General features: G+C 38.0%; 1 protein-coding gene and 1 pseudogene across 1 annotated transcript in view; both read right to left on the bottom strand.

The window, feature by feature from the left end:
* PAK2 (p21 (RAC1) activated kinase 2) overlaps nucleotides 1–25,082 on the bottom strand; it is an 80,945-nt gene that overhangs the window by 34,331 nt on the left and 21,532 nt on the right. Inside the window, exon 2 of the mRNA XM_087818219.1 lies at nucleotides 9,849–10,056. Within this exon, the coding sequence (XP_087674345.1) occupies nucleotides 9,849–10,035 (187 nt within the window). The 5' untranslated portion in view covers nucleotides 10,036–10,056. The remainder of the gene's footprint in view (nucleotides 1–9,848; nucleotides 10,057–25,082) is intronic.
* Nucleotides 21,792–23,914, bottom strand: LOC107527277 (large ribosomal subunit protein uL1 pseudogene; annotated as a pseudogene).

Below are 25,082 nucleotides of genomic sequence, written 5' to 3'. Positions count from 1 at the left end.
TACTGTTGGATTCTAATTGCTAAAATCTTGCTAAGATTTTGCATCTATGTTCATAAGGGATACTGGAATGCAGCTTTCTTTTCTTGTCTTTGGTTGGGTTATCACAGCAACACCGGTGTCATAAAATGAGTTGGAAAGTATTCCTTCTTACTCAATTTTCTCGAAGTTTGTGTAGAACTGGTGATGTTTCTTCCTTAAAATGGAGCCATCTGGTGTGACATTTCTATGTGGGAAGTTTAGTAACCACAAACTAAATATTCCTAAGAAATGTTACCTATTTCTTCTTGAGTGAGCTCTGAAATTTCCCCACCTTAGTATGTTAGATTCATTTGAACATATTTGTACCTTATCTTTTTAGTATCTGTAAAATCTGTAGGGGTTGCCACTTTTCTCATTTTCAATATAGGTAATTTGTGTCTTCTCTTTTTTCCCATCAGTCTGGCTACAGGTTTATACACTTTATTAATATTCTCAACAAATCATCTTTTGGTTTCATTTTTCTGTGTTTTTCCCCCCATCTATTTCACTAATCTACATTTTAATTTTTTTTTCTTCTATTTTCTTGACTCTCACCTGCTCTTCCCTTCTAGTTTATTAAGACGGCTTAACCAAAGCCATTGCTTTGAAATCTTTTTCTTTTCTTTTCTAATATGGGTGTTTAATACTATAAAAATTTCCTCTAAGTACTGAGTTAGCACTATCAAACAAATTTTCATTTTCATTCTGGTGAATATCTTTTATTTTCTTTTTGGCAAGAGAAATTAACCAAATTTAACACATACATAAGTATGAGAACCCTGCATACATGAGAGAGCCAGAGACTCCACATCAAGGAGAGGTTCCTAATATCTTTTCTAAATATTATTTGATTTCACTTATTTGGAAGTGTTTTATTTACTTTCCAAATATTTCCAGTGACCTGTTATTGATTTCTACTTTAATTACATTGTAGTCACAGAATACTTTGTGTGATTTAAACCCTTCTAAATTTATTAATATTTTAAAATATGAACCTAGAATATGATCTTGGTAAATGTTCCATGTTCACTTAAAAAGAACACACATTCTGCTGATGCAGTGTTCTATAAATGTCAATCGGTCAAGTTGGTTGGCAGTTTTAGCAATTTTCTGTCTACTTGTTCTATTAATTATTGAGAGAAGTGTATTAGAATCTTCAAATATAACGGGATTTGTCTATTTCTACTTCAATTCTATCCATTTTTGCTTCATGTATTTTGAAGCTCTATTATTAAGCACATAAATGTTTAGATCTGTCGTATCATCTCAATGAAATGACCCTATTGTCATTATAAAATAGCCTCCTATCCCTTAGCCCTTAAATATTTAGAGCACTAGTTTTTGCTCTAAAACCTATTTTGTCTGATATTAACACAGCCAGTCCAGGTTTCTTTTCATTGTTAGCATACTTTTTTTATTCTTTTATTTTAACCCATTTATGGGGCTTTGTATTTTTTAAGTGGACTTCTTGTAGATAGCATGAAATTAGATCTGCTTTAGTAATCTAATAATCTCTGCCTTTTAATTGGGGTGTCTAGATCAGTTACACTTAATGTGATTATTAACATAGTTGGGTTTAAACTCACTATCCTATTATTTTCTTTCTAATAGTCTATTCTTTGTTTTTATTTTCCTCTTTTGGTTAAGTATTTTTTATAATTCTCTTTATTTCCTTTGTTGTTATTTTAGCTATAACTCCTTAAATACCATAAAGTTCACCTGTTTAAATTGTACAATTTAATGGATCTTACTATACTATTTATAGAGTTGTGCAACCACCACCACAATCTAACTTTGGCACATTTAATCATCTCTAAAAGAAACCTTATGCCCATTAGCAATCACTCCCCAATGCTCCCTTCTCCCCCACCCCAAACTCTAGGCAACCACTAATCTACTTTCTGTCTCATCTCCACATATTTGCCTATTCTGGCCATTTCATATATGTGGATCATACAACATGTGTCTTTATAATGACCTTCCCTCCCTTTCTCCCAGGGCACTCTGCCACCTTTTAAAGAGATTTAGATAAGGAAAAACATTTACCATTCCCAGTGATTTTCGTTCCTTTATGCAAATCTGAATTTCCATTTGACACCATTTTCCTTTTGTCTAATGGACTTGGTTTAACATTTCCTGTAGTACAGGTATGCTGGTAGTAAATTCTTTCAGCTTTTATACATTTTTAAATGTCTTTGTTTCCCCCTCATTTTTGAAAGATGTTTTTGCAGGATATAGAATTCTAATTTGACTTTTTTCCTTTCTTTCAGTACTTTAAAGATGTTGTTCCTGTCTTGCAGCTTGCATTGTTACTTACATAAAGTCTGTTGGTATTTTTTGTTCCTCTATATGTAATGTGTCTTTTTTTTTTTTCTGCCAGATTTTTATTTTCTGACTTACAACAGTAAGCATTTTATTTTAAATAGACTTGATTCTTTAGAGTAGTTTCAGGTTTATAGAAAATTGAGCAGAAAGTTTTTCTCTTTATCGCTGGTTTTAAACAACTTGATTATGTGCCTTTGTGTAGTCTTTTCATCATGTTTCCTGTGCTTGAAAAACTGAACTCTTGAATCTGTTTTTATAGTTTCCATTACACCTATTGTAAACAACCTCTCATTTTCCACTGGAATTTGAGTAATCTGAGGATGTCTTCTATTTCACTTTATGTCTCCTGACTTCTCAGTATCCTGCATAAGAAAAAATATTATTAACTAGCTATAAGCTACTAGTTTACTCTTTAGAGAGTTCTGAACTGCTTACAGAAAAACTATTTAATTCTGTATACTATAAAAGTGATTGTTTCACCCGGCTGGGCGTGACTCAGCAGTTGAGCATCGGCCTAGGATCCAGGAGATGGGGGTTCAATTCCCAGACAGGGCACATGCCCCGGCTGTGAGCTTGATCCCCAGCAGGAGGTGTGCAGGAGGCAGTCGATCAATGACTCTCATCAGTGATGTTTCTCTCTCTCTCCTCCCTCTCCCTTCCTCTCTCTTAAATCAATAAAAACATATTTAAAAATAAAAAAGAAAAGGACACACTATCCTAAAAGCCAACTTAATTCTATTTCTTTTTCTGTAACACACATGCCCCTACACTTTAGCAGCCCTAGTAGGAGGTGGAAAGAATACTTTAAAAAGTATCTAAAATAAAACATACTGAAGCATGTCTCAAATCAAGCAATGTGCTGGAAAGATACTGCTAGATAAACAGACTACTGCTTTGTAACTCTGGAGGCCAAGAGCTACAAGGACCACCTTATAATTCTCTCTCCCAACAAACACCCACAATCACTTATCTACAGGACATCAACCCCGGCAACTGGGGCACTTAATGGGAAGTAACGGACCAGAGAAAAAAACGTATTTTTTTCCCCTCTTTTTAAAATATATCTTTATTGATTAAAACGTATTTTAATAAAATACACAACTTCCCCCCTAGTAAGTGTACTAGGGGGAAAAATATTCTTAGAATCATTTTCCAACTTCATTAGATGACAAAACAAGCAGGCAGAGAGCAACCTTCAGTCAAAGGTTGGGGCCCGAGTCATGTGTTACACAAAAGGTACTTAAAAGAATCCTAAGTATGCCATTGCCACATCCTTTAAGGTTACCACCTTTTAGGCTACATTTAAGCTAGAATCTAAGGTTAAAAAATAAATAAATAAACAAACAAAAACCACCCATTTCTTTAAAGGAAGGCTCTTCTGTCTCTAAAACAACCAGTGATTACCCCTTTGTTCTTTAGACCCAGAACAGCTTCAAATTGTGAAACTAAGCTTGCTCCATCACACAGGATACCCTCTAGGAAAAAAGCAGAGGAGCACGGGCTACAATTATTAATCTTAGAATTAGATTTTTAGACCAAAAGGGATATTTACAGTTCTAAGTCTATCATCTTCATAACCAACCAGACGTCAAGGTGCTTGCTTATAGGTTGAATAATTAGATATAAAAACTGCATTAGTTAACAAATACTATACCACTCAACACTAGCTAACAAAATAGAGCTTTTAAAAATAAGCCAAGATAACAACGCATCACCATTTTCACTAACAACGCCTATTTTCTATACAGCTACCAGTTTTGATCTAAGAGAGAAATGTGACAAGGTCTTTCCTGTTTAAAATTCTGTAATGGTTCCCCAGGAAACAGAATAAAATCTGAGCTCTGTAGCATGGGATACAAAGCCCTTTATGACCCGCTCCTGCCTACCTCACCTCTACAGCCCAGCCCCTCCTGCTGCCTGTAGTTTCCTGTACTCATCATGCTATATAATTCTCTCTCCCTCTCTGCTTTCAAATTTCACTGGACTGTACTCAGCTCCATGAATATGCTATGATCTCTCCTGTGTCTGGGCCACCGAAATTCTTTTCTAGGCATGGAACATACTTTTTCAAAATCTTCCTATTTTCACTTAAATGTCATTTCCTTAGGAAGCCCTCCCAGATAGGACAGACACCTTACAACTATCCCTACTATCTCGGTTCAGTTTGTAATTACGTGCTGTAGTTTTTGATTAATGGTGCCAAGAAGGCAGGGACACCACCTGCTTTGCTTATCACTGTATCTCTGATGACTCACAGGGTGGGTATGATACACATTAGCTGGGATACGAAAAAGGTCTGTTCAATTAAGTTGCCAAAAAAGGCATAATTTCTAGTGACACTGATTAAAACAAACAATGAATAACTGAAGATACTCCAAAGTCATTCTTTTTTCTTTTTTAATGAAAATATTCGCTGTTTGTTAGCAAGGACAGCACAAAGGGATATAAATTTGAGAATAAAATAAATATCTCTAGATCAGGCTTTACATTAGAGACGACAACAATCTTACAGTCTCATTTTGATTTTTTAAACTAATGATACAATTTTTCCCTTTTCAGACTTCTGTTTCATGATGACAGACTAGGCACATATGGTAGCCCTCCCTTTCTACACCAAATCTCTTTATTACATAAAAAAAAAAAAATCTATGAGTAATATCCTAGAAATAAAAAAATTAGGACAAAACAAAAGAGAGAAACAGCAGCTCATGATGTAGGCAGAAGAATGCTACTGCACAAATGTCGGGAATGGTTAAGCAGGTAGATTTCTGTGTTCTTGCAGATGCTACAATCTCAACTTCAATGCAATTCTCCCCAATTTGCTCAACAAATTCGATTCTAATCAAAACATCAACAGGCTTTAAAAAAAAACTACATGATAAGCAAATTCTAAAATGTATCAAGAGCAAAGGGCCAAAAGATCCTGAAGAACCTGGCAGCAGATCTGCTCTATCAGGTATTAAGAATTATAAGCTATAGGAATTAAGTCAGTACAGCATTAGCTCAGGTACAGACAAGCCAATGCAACAAACTGGAGAACAGAGAAACAGAACCTGGTATACGTGGAAACCTGGCAGATTACGGCTAGTGCTGCAGGTCAGTGGGGAAATGATAAAAGTTTTAATAAATGGTCTGGAACACTGCTTTAAAAAAAAGTGAAAATGAATCTATTTCTCTGTACAGATCCACAAAAACCAAATCCAGACAGTTAAAAGGTTTACATTGTAAAGGCAAACTGTAAAACTTTTAGAAAAGCCTAAGAAAGTAATTATGACCCCTAATTTGGCAACAATTTCTTAAAACACAAAACGCTCAACCATAAAAGAAAGAAATTGATCGATTCAACACCACCAAAATTATTCATCAAAAGATACCACTGAGCCCTTGCTGGTTTGGCTCAGTGGTCAGAGTGCTGGCCCTCGGACTGAAGGGTCCCGGGTTTGGTTCCGGCCAAGGGCATGTGCCTCAGTTGCAGGCTGATCCCGGCCCAGGCTGGGGCGCATACGGGAGGGAACCAATCGATGTGTCTCTTTCACAAGGATGTTCCTCCCTCCCTCCTTCCCTCTCTCTCTTTCTCCCTTCTACTCTCTCTGAAAAGCGATGCAAAAAAGAGGATTTAAAAAAAGAAAAAAAGATACCACTGAAAGGGTAAAAAGGCCAGTCATAACCTGGAAAACTATATTTAATAACATATAACTGACAAAGGATTAGCATAGACTATTAAAAATATTTATCAATAAAAAACAACTCAATAGAAGAATGGATTAAAGAATGTCACAGAAAACAAATGATGCTTAAGTAACGTATGAAAAGACAATTTCTTGAGTATTCAGGGAAATGCAAATTAAAACCACAATGAGATGATACCATTTCACACCTCCCAGCTTGGCAAAAATTAAAGTCCTGTAAATACATGGATTTGCAAGATGTTCAGTAATGGTAACATTTATGTTCTGTAGGTGAGAATGAACATAAAAAAACTTTAGAAAGCAATCTGACAAATCTAGTCAAGTCAAACATGGGAATAGCATGTAATCCAGCAATTCTATCCCTAAGTATATACCTCACAGTAAACTTTAAATCTTTGTCCAGAACCCACATCAATAGATTTTACCCAATACAAGCATAACTCAGAGATATTGTGGGTTTGGTTCCAGACCTCCACAATAAAGTGAATATCACAATAAAGCAAGTCATGTGAATTTTTTTGGTTTCCCAGTGCATATAAAAGTTATGTTTACACTATATTATAGTCTATTATTAAGTGTCCAATAGCATTGTGTCTAAAAAATATAATGTACATATTAAATTTAAAAATACTTTATTGCTAAAAAATGCTATCATCTGAGCCTTCATGGAGTGATAATCTTTTTGCTGGTGGAGGGCCTTCTTGATGGCTGCTGGCTCATTAGCGTGGCAGTTCCTGAAGGCCAGGGTGGCTGTGGCAATTTACTAGAAGACAATGAAGCCTGCTGCATGGATTTACTCTTCCTTTCCCCAAATATTTCTCTGTGGCAAACAATGCTGATAGCATTTTACTCACAGGACTTCTTTCAAGATTAGAGTCAATCCTCTCAAACCTTGCTGCTCCTTTATCAACTAAGTTTATGTATATTCTAAATTATTTATTGTCATTTCAACAATTTTCATAGCATGTTCACCAGGGGTAGATTTCCTCTCAAGAAACCACCTTCTTTGTTCTTCAATATGCAACTCCTTATTCTGGTCAAGTTTTATCATGAGACTGCAGCAATTCAGTCACATCTTCAGGCTCCATTTCTAATTCTAGTTCTCTTGCTATTTCTATCACACATGCAGTAACTTCCTCCACTGAAGTCTTAAAGCCCTCAAAGTCATCCATGAGGGCTGGAATCAACTTGTTTCAAACTCCTGGTAATGTTGATATTCTGACCTCTTCCCATGAGTCACACATGTTCTTAATGGCATCCAGAATGGTGAATAATTTCCAGAAGGCTTTCAACTTATGTTGGGAGCCGGTGACGTGTCTGGACATGGTCCACATCACCTGAGGGTCTAGAGTCAAGGACTTGACCCTCCCCACAATTACCCTTTGTTGGGAGCCGGCTACTGTCTGGACATGGTCCACGTAGCCTGAGGGTCTGAAGTCAAGGACTCGACCCTCCCCACAAGTTCCCATGAGGAGCCGAGATAAAGAAATTACCAAGGTCTGGGCTCAGGCAGGAGACAGGATATTTACTCTGCAAGAGTGTTTATGCAGCCTTGAAGGAACTACTTTGTATCACCCGTACCTCATTACTAATTGTTTGTTACTTACTGTATAATAAAGGCATTGAAGCCATCTGGCCCTGCTCCTCATTAGAGGGCAGTCCTCCTGATCCCATAACTTTGTCTCTTTCATTCCCACCGCTCCAACTCAGGTTTGTTCGTTTTTCAGGCTGGTTCCTGACAAATTTACTTTGTCCAGATCCATCAGAGGACTCATTATCAGTGGCGGCTTACAAAATGTATTTCTTAAATCATAGAACTTGAGAGTCAAAATTACTCCTTGATGTATGGGCTGCAGAATGGATGCTGCGCTAGCAGGCATGAAAACATTAATTTTGTTGTATATCTCCATCAGAGCTCTTGGGTGACCAGGTGAATTGTTAATGAGCAGTAATATTTTGAAAGGAATCTTTTTTTTCCCTTAGCAGCAAGTATCAACAGTGGGCTTAAAATACTCAGTAAACCATGCTGTCAACAGAAGTGCTGTCTGTCACCCAGGCTCTGTTGTTCCATTAATAGAGCATGAGCAGAGTAGATTTAGCATAATTCTTTTTTCTTCTTTTTTTTTTAAGCATAATTCTTAAGGGCCCTAGGATCTGTGGAATGGTGAGTGAGCACTGGCTTCAACTTGAAAGTCACCAGCTGCATTAGCCCCTAACAAGAGATTCAGCTTTAAAGCCAGGCAATGACTTCTCTCTAGCTAGCAATGTCCTAGATGGCATCTTCGTCCAATAGAAGGCTGTTTCATTTACACTGAAGATCTATTGTTTAGTATAGCCCCTTCATTAACTATCTTAGCTAGATCTTTTAAAGAACATGCTGCAGCTTCTACATCAGTACTTCCTGTTTCACCTTGCACTTTAATATTATGAAGATGCTTTCTTTCTCATAAACCAGCCTCTGCTAGATTCCAACTTTTCTTCTGCTTCCTCACCTCTCTCAGTTTTCATAGAAGTGAAGAGGGTTAGGCACTGAATTAGGCTTTGGCTTAAGAAAATGCTGTGGCTAGTTTGATCTTCTACCCAGACCACTAAAACTTTCTCCATATCACCAATAAGGCTGTTTTGCTTTATCATTTGTATATTCACTGGAGTAGCACTTTTAATTTCCTTCAAGAACTTGGTTAACTGTTCAGTGCGAGAGGCCTAGCTTTATGCCTATCTCAGCTTTTGACATGCCTTCCCTACTAAACTTAGTCATTTCTAGCTTTTAATTTCAAGTAAGAGACATGCAATTCTTCTTTTCATTTGAACACTTAAAGGCCATTGTAAAGTTATTAATTGGCCTGATTTCAAAATTATTGTGTCTCAGGAAACAGGGAGGCCCAAGGAGAGGAAGAGAGATAGGGGAACGACCAGTCATTGGATCAATCAAAACATACACATATATCTATTAAGTTTTCCATCTTATATAGGTGTGGTTTGTAGCTCCCCAAAACAATTATGTTAGTAACATCAAAGATCACTGGTCACAGAATACTGTAACAAATATAATAATGAAAAAAGTTTGAAATATTGCGAGAATGACCAAAATGTAACATATAGACATGAAATGAGCAAATGCTGTTGGAAAAATGGTGCTGATACAGTGGCTCAATGCAGGGTTGCCACAAACCTTCAACCCAGTATCTGGGAAGCACAATAAAAAGAGGTATGCCTGTACACACATAACTGAAACAAAAGCTTCATGAAACAACTCTTTCACTGTGTGCAATGGTACTGGGGATGAGAAACCCTGGACTAAACTCATGTTTGCCAAAAATATGTTAACACGTTGATTGCTGAGATGCCTCAGATGCTTCTGAGGGCACTATAGAACACATGATAAAAAGATAGCATTACTACTACTCTGAAAATCAGAAAACCTCTTTAATTCCAAAACATAGTTGGCTCCAGGGGTTTTAAACACGGGAGTGCAGATTCTATATCACCATTCTTATAATAGTACGTCTTTCTCAAATATCACAAATTTCATTAATATTGGGGAGCTATGACTATAGCGCAAGTCTCTGAAAATGAAGGAGTACAGAAATTCACTGGACATAGCAAGTCGGTCGAGCAACAACTTTAGTTTTATTCTTTTCTATCAGTTTAAAATAAGCTAGCCTTTCAAAAGTGCCTATATACCACAATGAATTGTTTTCTTGTATGTTTACTGTGCTCGCCAAAAAAAAATCAACTTATTATACTTTAATTTAAGAGAAATCAAATGGGTAACAAAATAATAAGTGAGACTCTTAAAACCACAGTATTATTTACCTTTCTCTGTGCCTGAGAATATAGAGATGATTTTATTCCTGGGCTTTTTTTCCTCTGGAACAGAGGGCAAAGGTTTCAAACTGTGATTAGCTGACAAAGGGTCTTTGCCTCCAGTGCTAAAAATGGTACTGCTCATTCTCACAGGAGGCGCCGGAGGCTTGTCTTCCAGTTCTCCGTTATCAGACATGATTCAGAATTACGATACAACCTGAAACAGGCAAAAACTTAGTTAATAACAAAGTGAAAAATAGTAGGGACTAGCAAAAAACAGTAACAATCCCCTACTTCAATTTCAAATTACATAATGTTACCCATTTAGAGGGAAATCTGCAAGATCTGTAAAACTCAATGAATAAGAGATGAAATTGGTCATCTATAAACACAGGCAATTTCCCCTAACAAAGTTAGTAAATGGTTAGCTGAGGAAATGTCTGAAAAGCCATGTCCAGTTTAGAGGACTATGGTAGTCTTGGGAAAGTACGATGATACTAACATATCAAAAGATTCATCTAATCAATTGATTCTAAGAGTAAATGTTCTAATAAAAAGAGACAATATGGAGTCTTAAAAAAAGAGAATTCCAAAGAGAAAGACTATGTCCTAACCAGCCAATAAAAGGCTATGTCTTCATTTCTCCAGCAGATGTAGGGCACTTGCTATTAAATATACCAATGAATCCCCCACCCTGAAATCTGATTCCATGCTCACCAGCTTTGTGACTATAACTTATCCTTCATATAAGCTTTCCCGAAAGGATGAAATGTGCCATTGATGCGATATTTGGTCTCTGAAAATTTGACATTCTAACTACATACCTTAGTCCCTTGCAAGTTTTGCAAACAGGGCCATAGAACTTGATCCATCTGGGAACACTGACAAAAGTAAATCCAGAGCTTGGCTAAAAAACAGAGCATGGCCACATCCCAAGGTTCTATCAGCCTGTGATGCCCATGGCTAATTCAGTGGAAACTTTAACCCAGCTACATATACTTAAATATATTTTGTCTTTAAAAAAGTGGATTACACACATTTAAAAACAGCAGTTAAGGGGAGAGGATACCTAATTTACAGATGAATTCTGTTATAAAACTATATATCCTAGGAAACAACACACTTCTGCACTAAAGGTTTCGACTGGTAATTAGATCCTGTTTTATTATGAAGTTATTTAATGCACGTAAGTGAACAAAACTTTGTATATGTACAATGAAAATGCCAACTCTATTTACATAAAATTAAAAATTACTTAGTTTGAATGCTAGTACCTGAAGTAGGTATAATTTGGAAAGAACTGAGTAAAAAAGAGGTTATTATACTTAATTATACTCTAAATCATACACCTTTTGTTTTCCTTGATAGGAGTGTATCACTAGCACTACTGTATATTTTATCTGCCATAGAAAGTTATTTTTCAGCCTACAAAAGGAGGAGAATGAGAGAAGGTAAAGGGGGAAAAACATTTCTGGGAATAACTACTAGAGAAGGGCTGGGAGAATGAAATAAAAAAGATTTATATTTGTGTGTAAGACTGCCTGAAGTGAAATTAAACTACTGTTAGTCAAAGAAAGAAATGGGTATGAGATCTAAGAGGGTAGTGCAGGTGAAATACAGTCAAATGATTCTTCCAAACCAGATGGTTACATCATGTGGGGTTTGCTTTGTTTTCGGGTGGGATAGCAGCAGGAAGTGACAAGTTGTTTTTAAGCGTGGGCTGTCAGGTGTGCATTGCCAGAGGGGACTTATCTATTGCTACAAATGGAAGGCAGACAAGGCTTAGTAACAGTATTTTGAGGATTATTTGATGAATCAAGACAGATGTTTATCTCTTATGTGACCATAACATTAAGGGAAAAGAGATGAAACTTGGAGCAGCTCACTTTCATCTTAATCGCCAGTGACAACAGAAACAGGATCAGATTTTAGTTACACTTTGACCAAATATCATCTATACTAATGCATATTAAATTTAAAAATCAGAATGTTACTGGAGATCCACCCGAGTCTAAGTGGGCTTTCCCCTCCTTGGCTCTTGTCACACTTGCCAGAAAGAATTCAGACAAGTGATAAAAAGTGGTGTTGAAGCAAAGCAAGTGAAATTTATTAAGAAAGCCAAGCAAGCAAATTTATTAAGAATATACCTGGGCCCGGCTGGTGTGACTCAGTGGTTGAGTGCTGACCCAAGAACCAAGAAGTGACCCATTCAAATCCCTTTCAGGGCACATTCCCAGGTTGTGGGCTCAATTCCCAGCAGGGGGGCCTGCAGGAGGCAGATCAATGATGTTTCCCTCTCATTGATGTTTCTCTCCCTCTCCCTTTCTCTCTCTTTCTAAAAATCAGTAAAAATATTTTTTTTAAAAAGAATACACTTGGCATAAAGCATAAGCAGGCAACTCAGCTAGTCTGAGCACCCTACCTGGTGGGGATTCAAGGGTTTTATACTTTCCCCTCTATTGGTTTCAAGGTTCTCCTGCCAGATAGACTAGATTTCAAGGTTCCCCTTTTACACTGTTGTGGCTTTTTCCAGAATTTATGAGGACATCTGGCAATTTTATCTTGGCAAGTCCCAAGATGGCTGACTTCTTTGTTCAGTGGGTGAGATAAACTCCTCCTTTTCCCCCCTTCCCCTGCTCCCACCATAGCAGCTATATGTCCTACCTAACATTCTCCCCTCAAGTGATACCATCCAAATGCCTTTGGGTTATTTGTCCCCCAGACTTTATCTGTCCTTGGGTTTAGCTGGCACAAATGGCATTAATTGGGTCTTTGTTCTCTATTTCCCAGGCCAGGGTGATTTAAGCTATGCATTCTTCGTTAGGGAGGAGAAGTATAAATCATTTGCTCTCAAGTGTCTTTGGTTGGGGAAGATAAGTTCTTGTGATACACAAGCTGGCTGCAAGCTGCCCATGCTGTTTGGCCTTGTTTAATTTTCTTGTCTGTTTCCCCATTCCACTTGCCCAGGAATTTTCCTAGCTTTTTGCTATCCTGCCACAATAACAATGTAACAAAATTTCAAAATATATTTGCATGCATTTATAGAAGGAAATGCACCAAAAAATTAAGTCATTATCAGTGGCTAGTAACTAATTTTTACAACTGTGGTTAAAAAAGAATTAGTATAAAATTGTCAGGGTACAGTAATTATTTGGTGTAAACTGACTACAAATTTTATCCTTAAGGCTGGTTCATAAACGGAACATAAGTAGAAACTTCCAATGCACCTTCAGCTGCATGCTGTCCCATACTGTGGTTAAGAGCATGAGTTGTAAAATGACTGTTTTGCTTCGAATCCTGGTTCTACCATTTACTTAAGTGTGTGACCTTGGGAAATTAACAGTGCCTCAGTGCTCCTGAGGACTAGATGATTCTGGGCCTAGGACAGGAAAAATAAAAGATTAGCCTAGAGCAGCAATTTTCAACCTTTTTCACCTCATGGCACACATAAACTAATTATTAAAATTCTGCGGCACACAGAATATATTAACAAAGGATATATTTTTTGTCAATGTGACAAAAACCAAAAAGGTATGATCCATTCATATGGGATAGCTATTGTTGTGTTGACTATTTTCCTTTTTTTACAATCTAAGGGATAAAGAGGTCAGTGCCTCTGACTAAATAGGCAGGCATTGCATGTTTTAAAAATTCATGCGGCACACCAGCTGAAAATCACTGGCCCAGAGCATCTTACAGTGTCAGAAGTAAGGAAGTACTTAAAAAGGGTAAAGGAGTGTCACAGGAAAGAGTTCCAAAAAGTCAGTGCTGGGGTGATTTTTTTATCCTCACCCGAGGGTGTTTTCTCCACTGCTTTTCAGAGAGACTGGAAGGAAGAGGGAGAGAGAGGGAGAAACTGATGTGAGAGACACATGGATTGGCTGCCTCCCACACGCACCCTTACAGGGGCCAAGCCTGCAACCGAGGTACGTGCCCTTGACCAGAATCGAACCTGGGACCCTTCAGTTTGCAGGCTGACGCTCTACAACCACTGAGCCAAACCGACTAGGGCAGTGATGCAATGATTTGAGCAACAAAAATTAATGAAGCAGTATTAGATTATAACCCAAAGTATAAAATAAATATATACAATTTATATTGATACAAATAAATGAATAAATAAAATGTGGTGGGGGCAAATCTTCCTTACCAAAGATTTCCAAATAATATATGTAGATACACCTCCCTCTAAGAGTTAAAGCTTAACTTTCCTCCCCACTTGAGGAACTAGATGATTCATTTCCAAAGAATATGGAAAAGGGAAAAATAACTTGCAGTGGAAAAATCGGACATTGTGTCAAACCCGTAGAGAATGATTAAAACAAAAAAAGAGTACACACCGGGCAGGAGGATCTCAACAGACTGAGATAAATGCTAGTTTCTTTCATGCATTTGAGATTAAGGAAGAAACAAAGATTACATAAGGGCAGGAGAAAGCAATCTGGGGATGGGATTACAGGACAGTTAAGATTATGTGCTCTCTTGCCCTAGCCAGTTTTGCTCAGTGGTTAGAGCATCAGCCCTTGGACTGAAGGGTCCTGGGTTCAATTCTGACCAAGGGCACCTACCTCCGTTGCAGGCTCAATCCCTGGACCCAGTCAGGGCGCATGCAGAAGGCAACCAATCAGTGTTTCTCTCTCTCTGTCTCTGTCTCCCTTTCACTCTCTCTGAAAAGCAATGGAAAAAATATCCTCCAGTGAAGATTAAAATAAAAATTTATATGCTCTCTTCGGAGTAGGGCTTGCTTAAGGTAAAGATAAACCTTTTACTAAAAATGTTATATGCCTGGGGCGTGACTACCCACCAGGAACAGCACAGTTAGGAATTTACGATTGGGTCACCCTATTTAGTTACTTTCCATAGAACCCCTTTTTTCATTACAACTGCATTAACCAAGTGACCAAGAGTAACGTCACCAATAATAAATCACGTTGACATCACTCACCCCCAGTTCTAATGTGATGAGAGGCACACTTCACCTCTGTGGTATTCTTCCCCAAAACCTGTAACCCAGTCTAATTATGGGAAAAACATCAGACAAATCCAAACTGAGGGTCATTCTACAAAGTTCCTGATCGGTTTACTCAAAACTGTGAAGAACATGAAAAACAAAGACTGAGAAACTGTCGCAGAACAGAGGAGTCTAAGGAGACATGACAATGAGGTATCCTGGAACAGAAAAAAAGACATTAGTGGAAAAACGAATGAAATTCAAATAGAATCTAGAATTAATAGTAATGTACTAACATTGGCTTCTTTGCTTTGACATATATTTTATGGTTTATGTAATGTTAACATTAGGGGAAGATGAGTGATAGCTAAAAAGGAAATTTACTATCTTTGCAACTTCTCTGTAAATATAAAACTATTCCAAAATAAAGTCTATTAGAAAAGGAATTAATAAGTTCCTCAAAAAGTTAAATATAAGTTACCTACCATATGACCTAGCAATTCCACTCCTAGTGTACACCTAAGAAAACTAAAAACCAGCTCTGGCCATGTGGCTCAAAGGTTAAAGCATCGGCCCTTGGACTGAAGGGTCTCAGGTCCAATTCTGGTCAAGGGCACAAACCTTGGTTGCAGGCTTGATCATCCCTGGTCAGGGTGCATGCGGGAGGCAACTAATCAATGTGTCTCTCTCACACTGATGTTAATCTACACCCCCTCCACTCTCTCTGAAAAGCAATGGGGGGGAAAATATCCTCGGGTGGGGAAGAAAAAAATAATAATTTTATTGTTTCATCAAATACATCCTTAAGTGAACCTGGCTTTTTAAAAAAACTACAACCCCATGGCCAGTACCTTCATTGTTGTTAAAGTACAGAAGTTTTACCCACCATTGCTTTTGCAATTATCAATGCAAATGTCAAAACAGTGTAAAAGGCAAAGAATATGAAAATAGGTTTTGACCCCATAGACCCCAAAGGTACCAGAGACTACATTTTGAGAATTGCTGCTTTAAAGTATACCCCGGCTCTATACCTCACCCTCATACCCCCAATTGTTCCCTTTTTTTGTTTAATTTTTTATTTATTGAAAGGAGAGAAGAGGAGAGAGAGGGGCGAGAGAAACACTGATTTGTAGTTCCATTTATGTATTCATTCATTGGCTGCTTCTTCTATGTTTCCTGACTGGGGACTGAACCTGCAACCTTGGTGTATAGGGACAACATTCTACCAACTGAACTACCTGGCCAAGGCCCTAGAGAGTTTCTATGCACTCAGTTTTGTTTAAAGAAAGAAGTCAGAATTGGTTAAACACACAGCTACCCCTAACCAACAGACCGAGGATTAAACTCTGGCATTTAAGGCCATTTACTACTAAATCAATTTGATCTCATTTGAATGTAACAGGTAAATCCTACACTTCATGTACCCCAAATATACCAAAGATCTTCCTGCCCTAAATCACCTTTGTAAATGTATTTCTCCATTCTCAAATTTTCTTCACCCTTTACTTTTTTAAATATTTTATCTTTATTGTTGAAAGTATTACAAATGTCCTCCTTTCCCTCCATTGATCCCCGCCACCCTGCACCCCCCCACCTTCATCACACTATCATCTATGTCCATGGGTTATGCACATATGCCTGTTAATTCTTGGGTTAAATTTTCCCCACCCATCCACCCACCCCCGCCTTCCCTCTGAGATTCGTCAGTATGTTCCATGCTTCTAAGTCTTTGAATCTATTTTGTTCATCAGATTCTACATATGAGTAAGATCATGTGATACTTGTCTTTCTCTGACTAGCTTATTTTGACTAGCATAATACTCTCCGGGTCCCACCAAGCTGTCTCAAAGGGTAAGGGATCCTTCTTTTTTACAGCTGCATAGTATTCCATGGTATAAATGTCTGAGAAGATGCTTGATATGACTTCAATCATCTTGAACTTGTAGAGATTTGTTTTGTGTCCTAACATGTGGTCTTTCTTTGAGAATATCCCATGTGCACTTGAGGAGAATGCATATTCTTCAGCTTTGAGGTGAAAAGTTCTATAAATGTCAATTAAATCCATTTGATCTAGTGTGTCATTTAGAGTCACTGCTTCTGTGATTTTTTGTCTGAAAGATCTATCCAGTAAAATCAGTGGGGTGTTAAAGTCCTCTACTATGACTGCATTGCTATTGATCTCTCCCTTAAAGTCCTCCAGAAGCTTTTTTCATTTTTGTTTTTTCAGCCTGTGTGAGTCTTGTTCTGAGGTGGGTCTCTTGTAGACAGCATATATTTGGGTCTTATTTTCTTTTCTTTTCTTTTTCCGAAGAGGGTATGATAGCCTCCCCCTTGCCCCAGCCAGAGTCTACTACAGTTGGTCCCCAGACTTTGATTTTTAGTGTCCCAGCCTCTTTTAATGGATGTGGGGACGGAACCGGGCAAGATCGGACATGTTACTATTCCTTACACTTACCTGTACATTTCCCTTTTCCTTGTTAGTTACCTCTAAACTCTACAAGGCTGGGAAACAAGAACAACTTGTGCTCAAGGCAGCCAAATTTTGGGTTTGTCTGCAGGTTTTTGGCATGTAACTCTCAAACTTGGGAAACGATCCAAGTCTGAACACTGACTGGGACATTTAAACTTTCTTCAGGTCCAGTTTGATATGGGGAATAATGTTCTGGATGGCAGGTTAGCTTTTTACTCTTTAGAACAAAAGCAATGAGCATTTTCACACCACAGGGAAACTTGGGTGGCAGTCTGTAGATAGATGAGGCTGCCTATCTTGCTTTAAATCTTCTGTGATCCCCCACAGCTGCTCCAACCATGTCCAAGATGGAACATTCCTTTTTATTCAAAATCATCTTCTTACAAAACATGTTCTTACCCCTAGCTCTGAGTTTTTTGTCTTTCCACCCATGCTGTGGTGCTGTGTGTGTGTGCATGTGTGTGCAGATAGGCTTGAAGTGAAAGGGCAAGTGACACAGGAAAACCAGGTAACAATCATCAGGTCTTGTTTTCTTATCCATTCAGCTACCCTATGTCTTTTGATTGGAGCATTCAATCAATTTATATTTAAGGTTACTATTTTTCTTTATGCCAATTTCTCATTCTATTTCAACTTAGTACAGCAGTCCCTTTAACATTTCTTGCAATGCTGTTTGGTGGTGATAAACTCCTTTAGTCTTTTTTTTTTTTTGTCTGGGAAGCTCTTTATTTCACCATCTATTTTGAATGATAGCCTTGCTGGATAGAGTAGTCTTGGTTTCAGATCCTTGCTTTTCATTACCTTAAATACTCAGAAACCTAAGCATATATGTTCTTTTTTACAGGCAAAAGGAAAGAAACCATTATTTGTACAGTTGATCCTGGAAAATATATGGAGTTTGTATGATGCTGTCTTTTAAATGCTGTCTTTTAAAGGTTAAATACTTCATGCCATTCCCTTCTGGCCTGCAGAGTTTCTGATGAGGAATCAGCTGACAGCTTTATGGGAGCTCCTTTGTAGGTAACAGACGGCTTTTCTCTTGCTGCCTTTAATATTCTCTCTCTCTGTAAGCAGATCAGGCAAAAACTCAAAGCACCCACAGGCTGGCTGTTATTCAGTCTGTTAATGAGCCTCAGGGAATAGGAACTCCACAGGATGGGGTAAGAGATTTTCCAACAGAGTGGGCAATTGCTTCACCCCCAGGCAAAAGCTGCTTGGATGGTAAAGGTCTGCCTGAGAAAGATGTTTCTGCTGTATGGGGGAATAACAACACGGGAATCCAGATTGCTGCTCTCTGAGCTCCATCCCTCAAGCCTGGAACCCCGGAACCTCCTCACACAGCTCCAGTCCACCCTGCCCTCCCTCTGCTGGAGCCCCAGGTGAGTGGCTGCACACGAAACTTTGTGTGTTGGCGCTTTAAGAGGGTGCCTGCATTTCCAGCTATCTTCCTGGCAGACAGAAACCCCACTGCTTTTCACAGCCAGATGTTATGTGGGCATCTTTCTCAGTTCTCGTGCTCTGAGCTGGGGAGCCCAGCTTGGGATTTAGTCCCCAGTGTTCTCCGTGGGAACCCCCACAGCTGAGATCTCCCTCTGGACCTTCAGGGGCTGCCTAAGGGGGCTGGGCCAGCCCTTTCACGCCTCCACACTTCCTACCAGTCTCTAGTCGGTCTTCACTTTAGGTCCTTGGTTATGAGGGTGCTCTCCAGCTCGTCTTCAGTTGATTATGCAGGGTGGTTTTTCTGTATTTTAGTTCTAACTCCAGTTTGGTTCTGGGAGAGTGTCCGTGTAGCTTCCACTCAGTCCGCAGCCATCTTGGAATCGCCATCCTTTTCTTTATCCAACAAATCTTTCAATGCTCAGTAAAAATTATTTCCTATGTAAGGCCCTTCTAGTCTATCTATACCTTCTTAAAATGACCCCTCACATCTTCTGAATGCAAGTTACACAGGAAAATAAATTCAGAAAATATTAAAGTTGGAAAATATTAGAATCAATCTGGTCCATCTTCCTTATTTTATATGCAAAGGAACTGACACACCAAAAAGTAAATGGTTTGCCTAAAGTCACACACATCTAATTACCAACAATACTAAGACTGGAATTCAAGTTTACTAACAACACTTAATCACATGCTTTTTCTTAATTATGTTAATACACTGCACCATTCTGTGGCAATGAATTATAACTGTGCATCATTAATTATAACTTTAGGTGTCTTTCTTACCCAAGACTTCAAGTAATTTAAAGGCAGGGACTGTACTACTACTACTATTATTACTACTACTGCCACTACTGCTATACTATTTTACTATCTCCTATAATGTTTAACATAGATCTTTGCATGTATTAAACAATAATCTTTACTGAGTTATGGTATACACTCTGTGCCCAGATGAAATATTATTCTTCCTTAATTTATTAGTTCTCTTATCAATGAGCATTTCACTAAGACATTACCTACTACCCTATACTAACAAAAATATTTTTGCAAAGATTTATAGTTTCCCCCTAACAACCAATTCATGGCCTTAGTCCTCATTCCTGTTCCATAAAGCAGTGTGGTTTTTTGTGTATTTCTTCTACTTACAGTATCAACTGCCTAAAAAAGTGCCAAATGAGGATGTGATAAGGTTCTTTACATACTACATTTAACCAGAAACAATAAATGTAAAAACAATTCATGATAAAATACTGATTTACCTATATTTTGCTCTATCACTGCTCAAAAATGTTTTATTAAAAAAAGAGAGCAAATGATTAGTGCCTCTCTCCAAATTCGTTCAAACACTTTTTACTTTTTCTACCCTTCAGTGAAAAACAAGTAGGCCAAACAAAAAGCATGCCCAAAACACACTGTACTCTTCTAACAGGCCTATTGTTTAATTGTGACTCGACTCAAAGACAAACAATTCCTCAATTGTCCACTGAAGGAGACTAGGGGAAGTTAAATATACAACAGAAATACAAAAAGGAGTGGTGTCTGGAACCAGTCAGTCCAACTAGAAATTACTAAATTTATTATAATCTACTCAGATAAACTATGGTAATCCAAGTATAAATCATATATTACTGAAAAACAATTTTGCTTTATATTTTTACTTAAATTTTATATAAACAAATGGACCTCAATTTTCGATACCATATGAATGTAATAATGCAACACTATTTGATAAGACACCTAATGATCTCTCATTAAACTACAAGCAGCCCCAACACCACTGGCCTTTTATTCCTCCCCCTCAAAAAACAGCTTCAAATACCTTTGAGAGCAAAAGCATCAATAAAAATATCCCAAATCAAAAACAGAACAAAATCAAATTTTAAAAATTTTTTAAATATCCCAAATTGTACAGATGCCAAATTTCTTAAGTAGGCAATACACACTATGAAAGGAAAGTTCACAAATTAGAATGAAAGGAGTATTTTCATTTGGTACCAATATCAGGCCTACTAATAGCAAGACAGAAAGGAAAAAAAAAAAGTGGGGAAGAGATGTAGAAAATACAGTTGGGGCACTGGAAATACTTTCTAATAATGTATAGTTCTAATAATGCAAAGATACTGTACAACCTCTGAAACCCCACACCCGGCTCACCCTCACTTTTTGTTCCACATTGATTTTCATACTTTTCATCTCAGCCAACTGCTTCACAAAGACAGACATTATCAAATGTATCACAACCTAATGTTGAAACCGGAATTTCCTAAGCTCCACACTGCGTACAACAGATGTCCATCACTGTTTCCCTCTAAAATTTAAAATATTCTGTGGTCCTCTGAGCTCAGAGGGGCACCCCAGGGTACCTTGGAACAGTTTGAGATCCATGGACCTAGAACCTTTATAAAGGGGGAAAATGTATTGAAGACCTAAATAAATGGAGAGAGGTACTAATGTTCATGAATTTAAAGACTCAAAATTGTACAGATGCCAAATTTCCTCAAACTAATATTTAGATTCAATGGGATCCTAATCAAATCCCAGAAGTGTTTTGTAAAAAATTGGACAGCTAATTCTAAAATTATATAAAAAGCAAAGGCCTAGGAATAGCAAAGACACTACTGAAGAATAATGTGAATAGACTCACCCTAACAAGACAAATTTTTATTTAAAAAATTGGATCGCCCTAGCCAGTTTGGCTTAGTGCTAGTTAGAGCATCCACCCAAGTACTAAAGGGTCCCAGGTTTGATTCCAGCCAAGGGTACATACCTTGGTTGCACGCTCGATCCCCAGCCCTGGTTGGGGCACCTGGTAGGAGGAAACCAATCGATGTCTCTCTCTCACACTGATGTTTCTCTCCCTCCGAAATGCCCCCCTCCCTTCCTCTCTCTCTGAAAAGTAATGGAAAAAATATCCTTAGGTGAGGACTCAAAAAAAAAAAAAAAGATCCTGTGCCAGATACCACACCAATTATGCATCTTTTCTGAGCCTCCCAGCTTCACCTGTCTCTTGTTCAAGCTGCTACTCCAGCTACCAGCTCTATATTGGGTGTGGCCAAGTTTTACTTATTATTTTTATTATTTTTAATGGTAGCAGTATGGTTTACTAAGCTGTGTTTTAGTACAGGTGCTGGTGCTTGCCCATGATGCTCTTGATGTACAAAGCCCAGATGTCCTGCCAGTTCTTTTTGAGCAATGACACCAGGAAATTGACAGCTAAGTGCATACTGCACACAAGTTCATCATCTGTCATCTTCACATGGCCAACAGCCACTGTCAGACACAACACCTTCTTTTCATCTAAAACTTGTTTGTGGATTTCACTTCATCGACTTTGGCCACCATGTTCTCATTGCGGGTCACACAAAGAAGAGAACTTGCCAGCCTTACTCAGGCCTGGGCCCAGGATTTGTGAGATCTACCTGATCAGAGACTCTGAAGCCAAAAAGGCATCATACTTTTTTGACCAACTTCTTGACCAGTTTCTTATTCTTATTGAGTGTCTTCAGTGCCTCGATGTCCATGTAGGAGATATCCATGGCCTTAGCCTCATCACAGTGCTGCTGGTCCCCCAGAATACATACGGAGAACTTGAGACACACTTGTCCTTGTGAAGATCATAGTTCTTCACATTGATCTGCAGCTTGACCGTCTCCAAACACTTCCAGCTCGTCCTGGTTCCTGTGCAGGACTTCCTACATTGCCTCGTGGAGGGTGTTGCGGGAGACTTTGCTGCTCATGATTCCTCGTGCCGTAAAGACCAGAAAACAGCAGGTGTGGCCAACTTTTAAATGCAGATACAACATGACAACACCTCACTTCATGCCTGAGCTGTACACTGCCATGGGCTACTGTGGCACCCAGACATGCAACATAATAGTACAGGGAAGTTAACTCTGACCAATGGTGATGGGAACACAGATCTCATCAGATAGATCCTTTTTCTCATCCTGTGTTGGATGATCCTGTGACTGACTTTATATAACATCCTAGGGGACAATGCAGTGAGAAGGAGCAAGCAGTTACACTTCCATATTAGTTACCACTCATTCTGTGCTTCTCCCCTTTTCTCACACTTCTGTTCTCTGGGATGTACTTCCTAATACTGTAAAGACACGTAAGCCTTTTGTGTCAAGCTCTACCTTCCAGGAAATCCAGGTGAATAAAGAAGATCCTTACTTTACATCATACCCCTCCACCTCCCCCCAAAATTCAGATGAATTAAAGATTTAATGTGAAAGGCAAAATTCTAACTTTTAGAGGATTATATAGGAGAATATCTTTACATAGGAGAATATCTTTATGACACAGCACTCTAAAGAAAAAAATTGACAAATATGATACATTTCACACCACAGAATAGAAAACCACAAAGCAGGAGATCTGCAACAAAAGGTAACTGACAAAATATCCAGAATATATAAAGAATTCCTATAAAGAAATAAGCAAAAGATAGACAACCCTATAAATAATGAGCAAATGACACAAGCATTCATTTCACAGATTACTTACAGTGAATAAATACATGAAAACATACCCAATCTCACAAGAAGTGAAAACGTAAATCAAGGCCATTAACAGATACTACTTACACCTTCTATACTGGCAAAAATTAAGAAGGCTTCCCAAAATTAAGTGTTAGCAAGGATGTACAGCAAAGAGATTCTTAAACACTGCTAGCAGCAGAGTTTAACTACTTCAGAAAACAATTTGGTACTGGCTCATAAAGTCAATTGTCTGTCTGCATATTCCGCAACTCAGCAATTTTACTCTTGGATATAAAGCCAAGAAACGCTTGCACATGTGCAAATTATAAAAATATTCATAGTAGCACTTGTCGTAACAGCAAATGACTGAAAACAACCCCGTATTAGGCTAGGTTAGGCTATGCTTTGGTAACAAACATCCCCAAACCTGAAAGGTTTTATTTGAAGTGGACACTAAGCTCGAGGAAGTTAGCTCTACTTCTTAAGGAGATTGAGGGATCTGGGCTGCTGTAATCTTAAAGTTCCACTATGGTAACAAGTCACCACCAAAATAGAAAAGAGATTGAGGGAGCATGTGACTCTTGACGTCTCAGTCCACAGGTGACATGCCTCACTTCCCCTCATAGTTCAACAGAGCCTGGCACATAGGAGGCAATCAAAAAATATCTGTTGAATGAATGCATGAGTATAGACACTTCAGGATGATTTGTGAAAGAGCGTGACTGTAACCTGATAAATGCATAAGGCACAGTTTTCATGGATAAAGTGTGGGGGAAGGATAGTCTAGGTACTACCTACAGGTCCCAAAGAACAAGCAGGCTTCACCTCATAGAACTACTCTGAATGATCCAGAGTAGCTGGCTGCCACATCATCCTATATGCTGTAATGGGAAGAACGCAGAGGCTGCATTCCACTTATGGGAGGGTATGAAATAAAATCATCAGGCACAAAGAGGCAAAATAAAAAAACACACCTCTCTTCACTTAAGAAAAATGGTTGGTGTATTTTTTTTTTAAGTGAGAAAAGTTTAAGAATATTCCTAAACAGTATCAAATTGCAGAGGTTTTTAATACATAGAGGTTTTTAAAAAAGTGAACACAAATTTCCCTTTATCCCCACCACCCTCTCTCTTAATCCCAACTAAAGTAAACTGCTAGTAACAGCAATTATATTTTATTAATCTTTGCACTTCCAGAGCATAGAACAGAATGTGGCACATGTATGTGCTCAACAAATGCTTACTAAAATGAACTGAGACTAGGCGTGTAAATAAAGTTATAGAAACAGACATCATCTAGGGAATATGTTTTTAAAAGATAACTTAAAAGAACGAACCTCTGTCAAATTTTCTCAATCACATCAATGATGTGGGGAAAAGAAATGCCAGTATCAAATTAAGATACTTTGGGAAAATAGAGTGCTATCACGCAGACAGGCCAACCATGAATGAGAATTTACTTTTAATGTTATCTTCAAATTATGTCTTCTTTACAATGTTTTGCTTTTGAACAAACCATCCTGTAAACTGTGCTATCCAACATGGGTGGCCATACTAGCCATACACAACTACTTTTACAATTAACTAAATTAACTACAATTAACTAAAATTAAATAAAAATAAAATTATGTTTCTTAGTCACACTAGTCATATTTCAAGTACTCAATAGTCAAATATACTAGTGGCTACCATATTGGACAGCACTTTTCTAAGCCTTTCTACACAATTGCTCATACACGGTCAGAGAAAAGTGGTTATTTTTAAGTAAAAGATTGTGCCTAAAAGGTTTAAAAACTAAACTTATACTAAAGTTTTAGTTTTTCCCTTAAATTTGTCAAAAACAGGAGAGCAAACAATTGACTTCTATACCAACTTGGTTACAAGACTGACAAGTCA

This window comes from Miniopterus natalensis, chromosome 6, assembly GCF_054644295.1.
Source record: "Miniopterus natalensis isolate mMinNat1 chromosome 6, mMinNat1.hap1, whole genome shotgun sequence".
Lineage (NCBI taxonomy): Eukaryota > Metazoa > Chordata > Mammalia > Chiroptera > Miniopteridae > Miniopterus > Miniopterus natalensis.
This window is presented reverse-complemented; position numbering and strand designations above follow the sequence as displayed.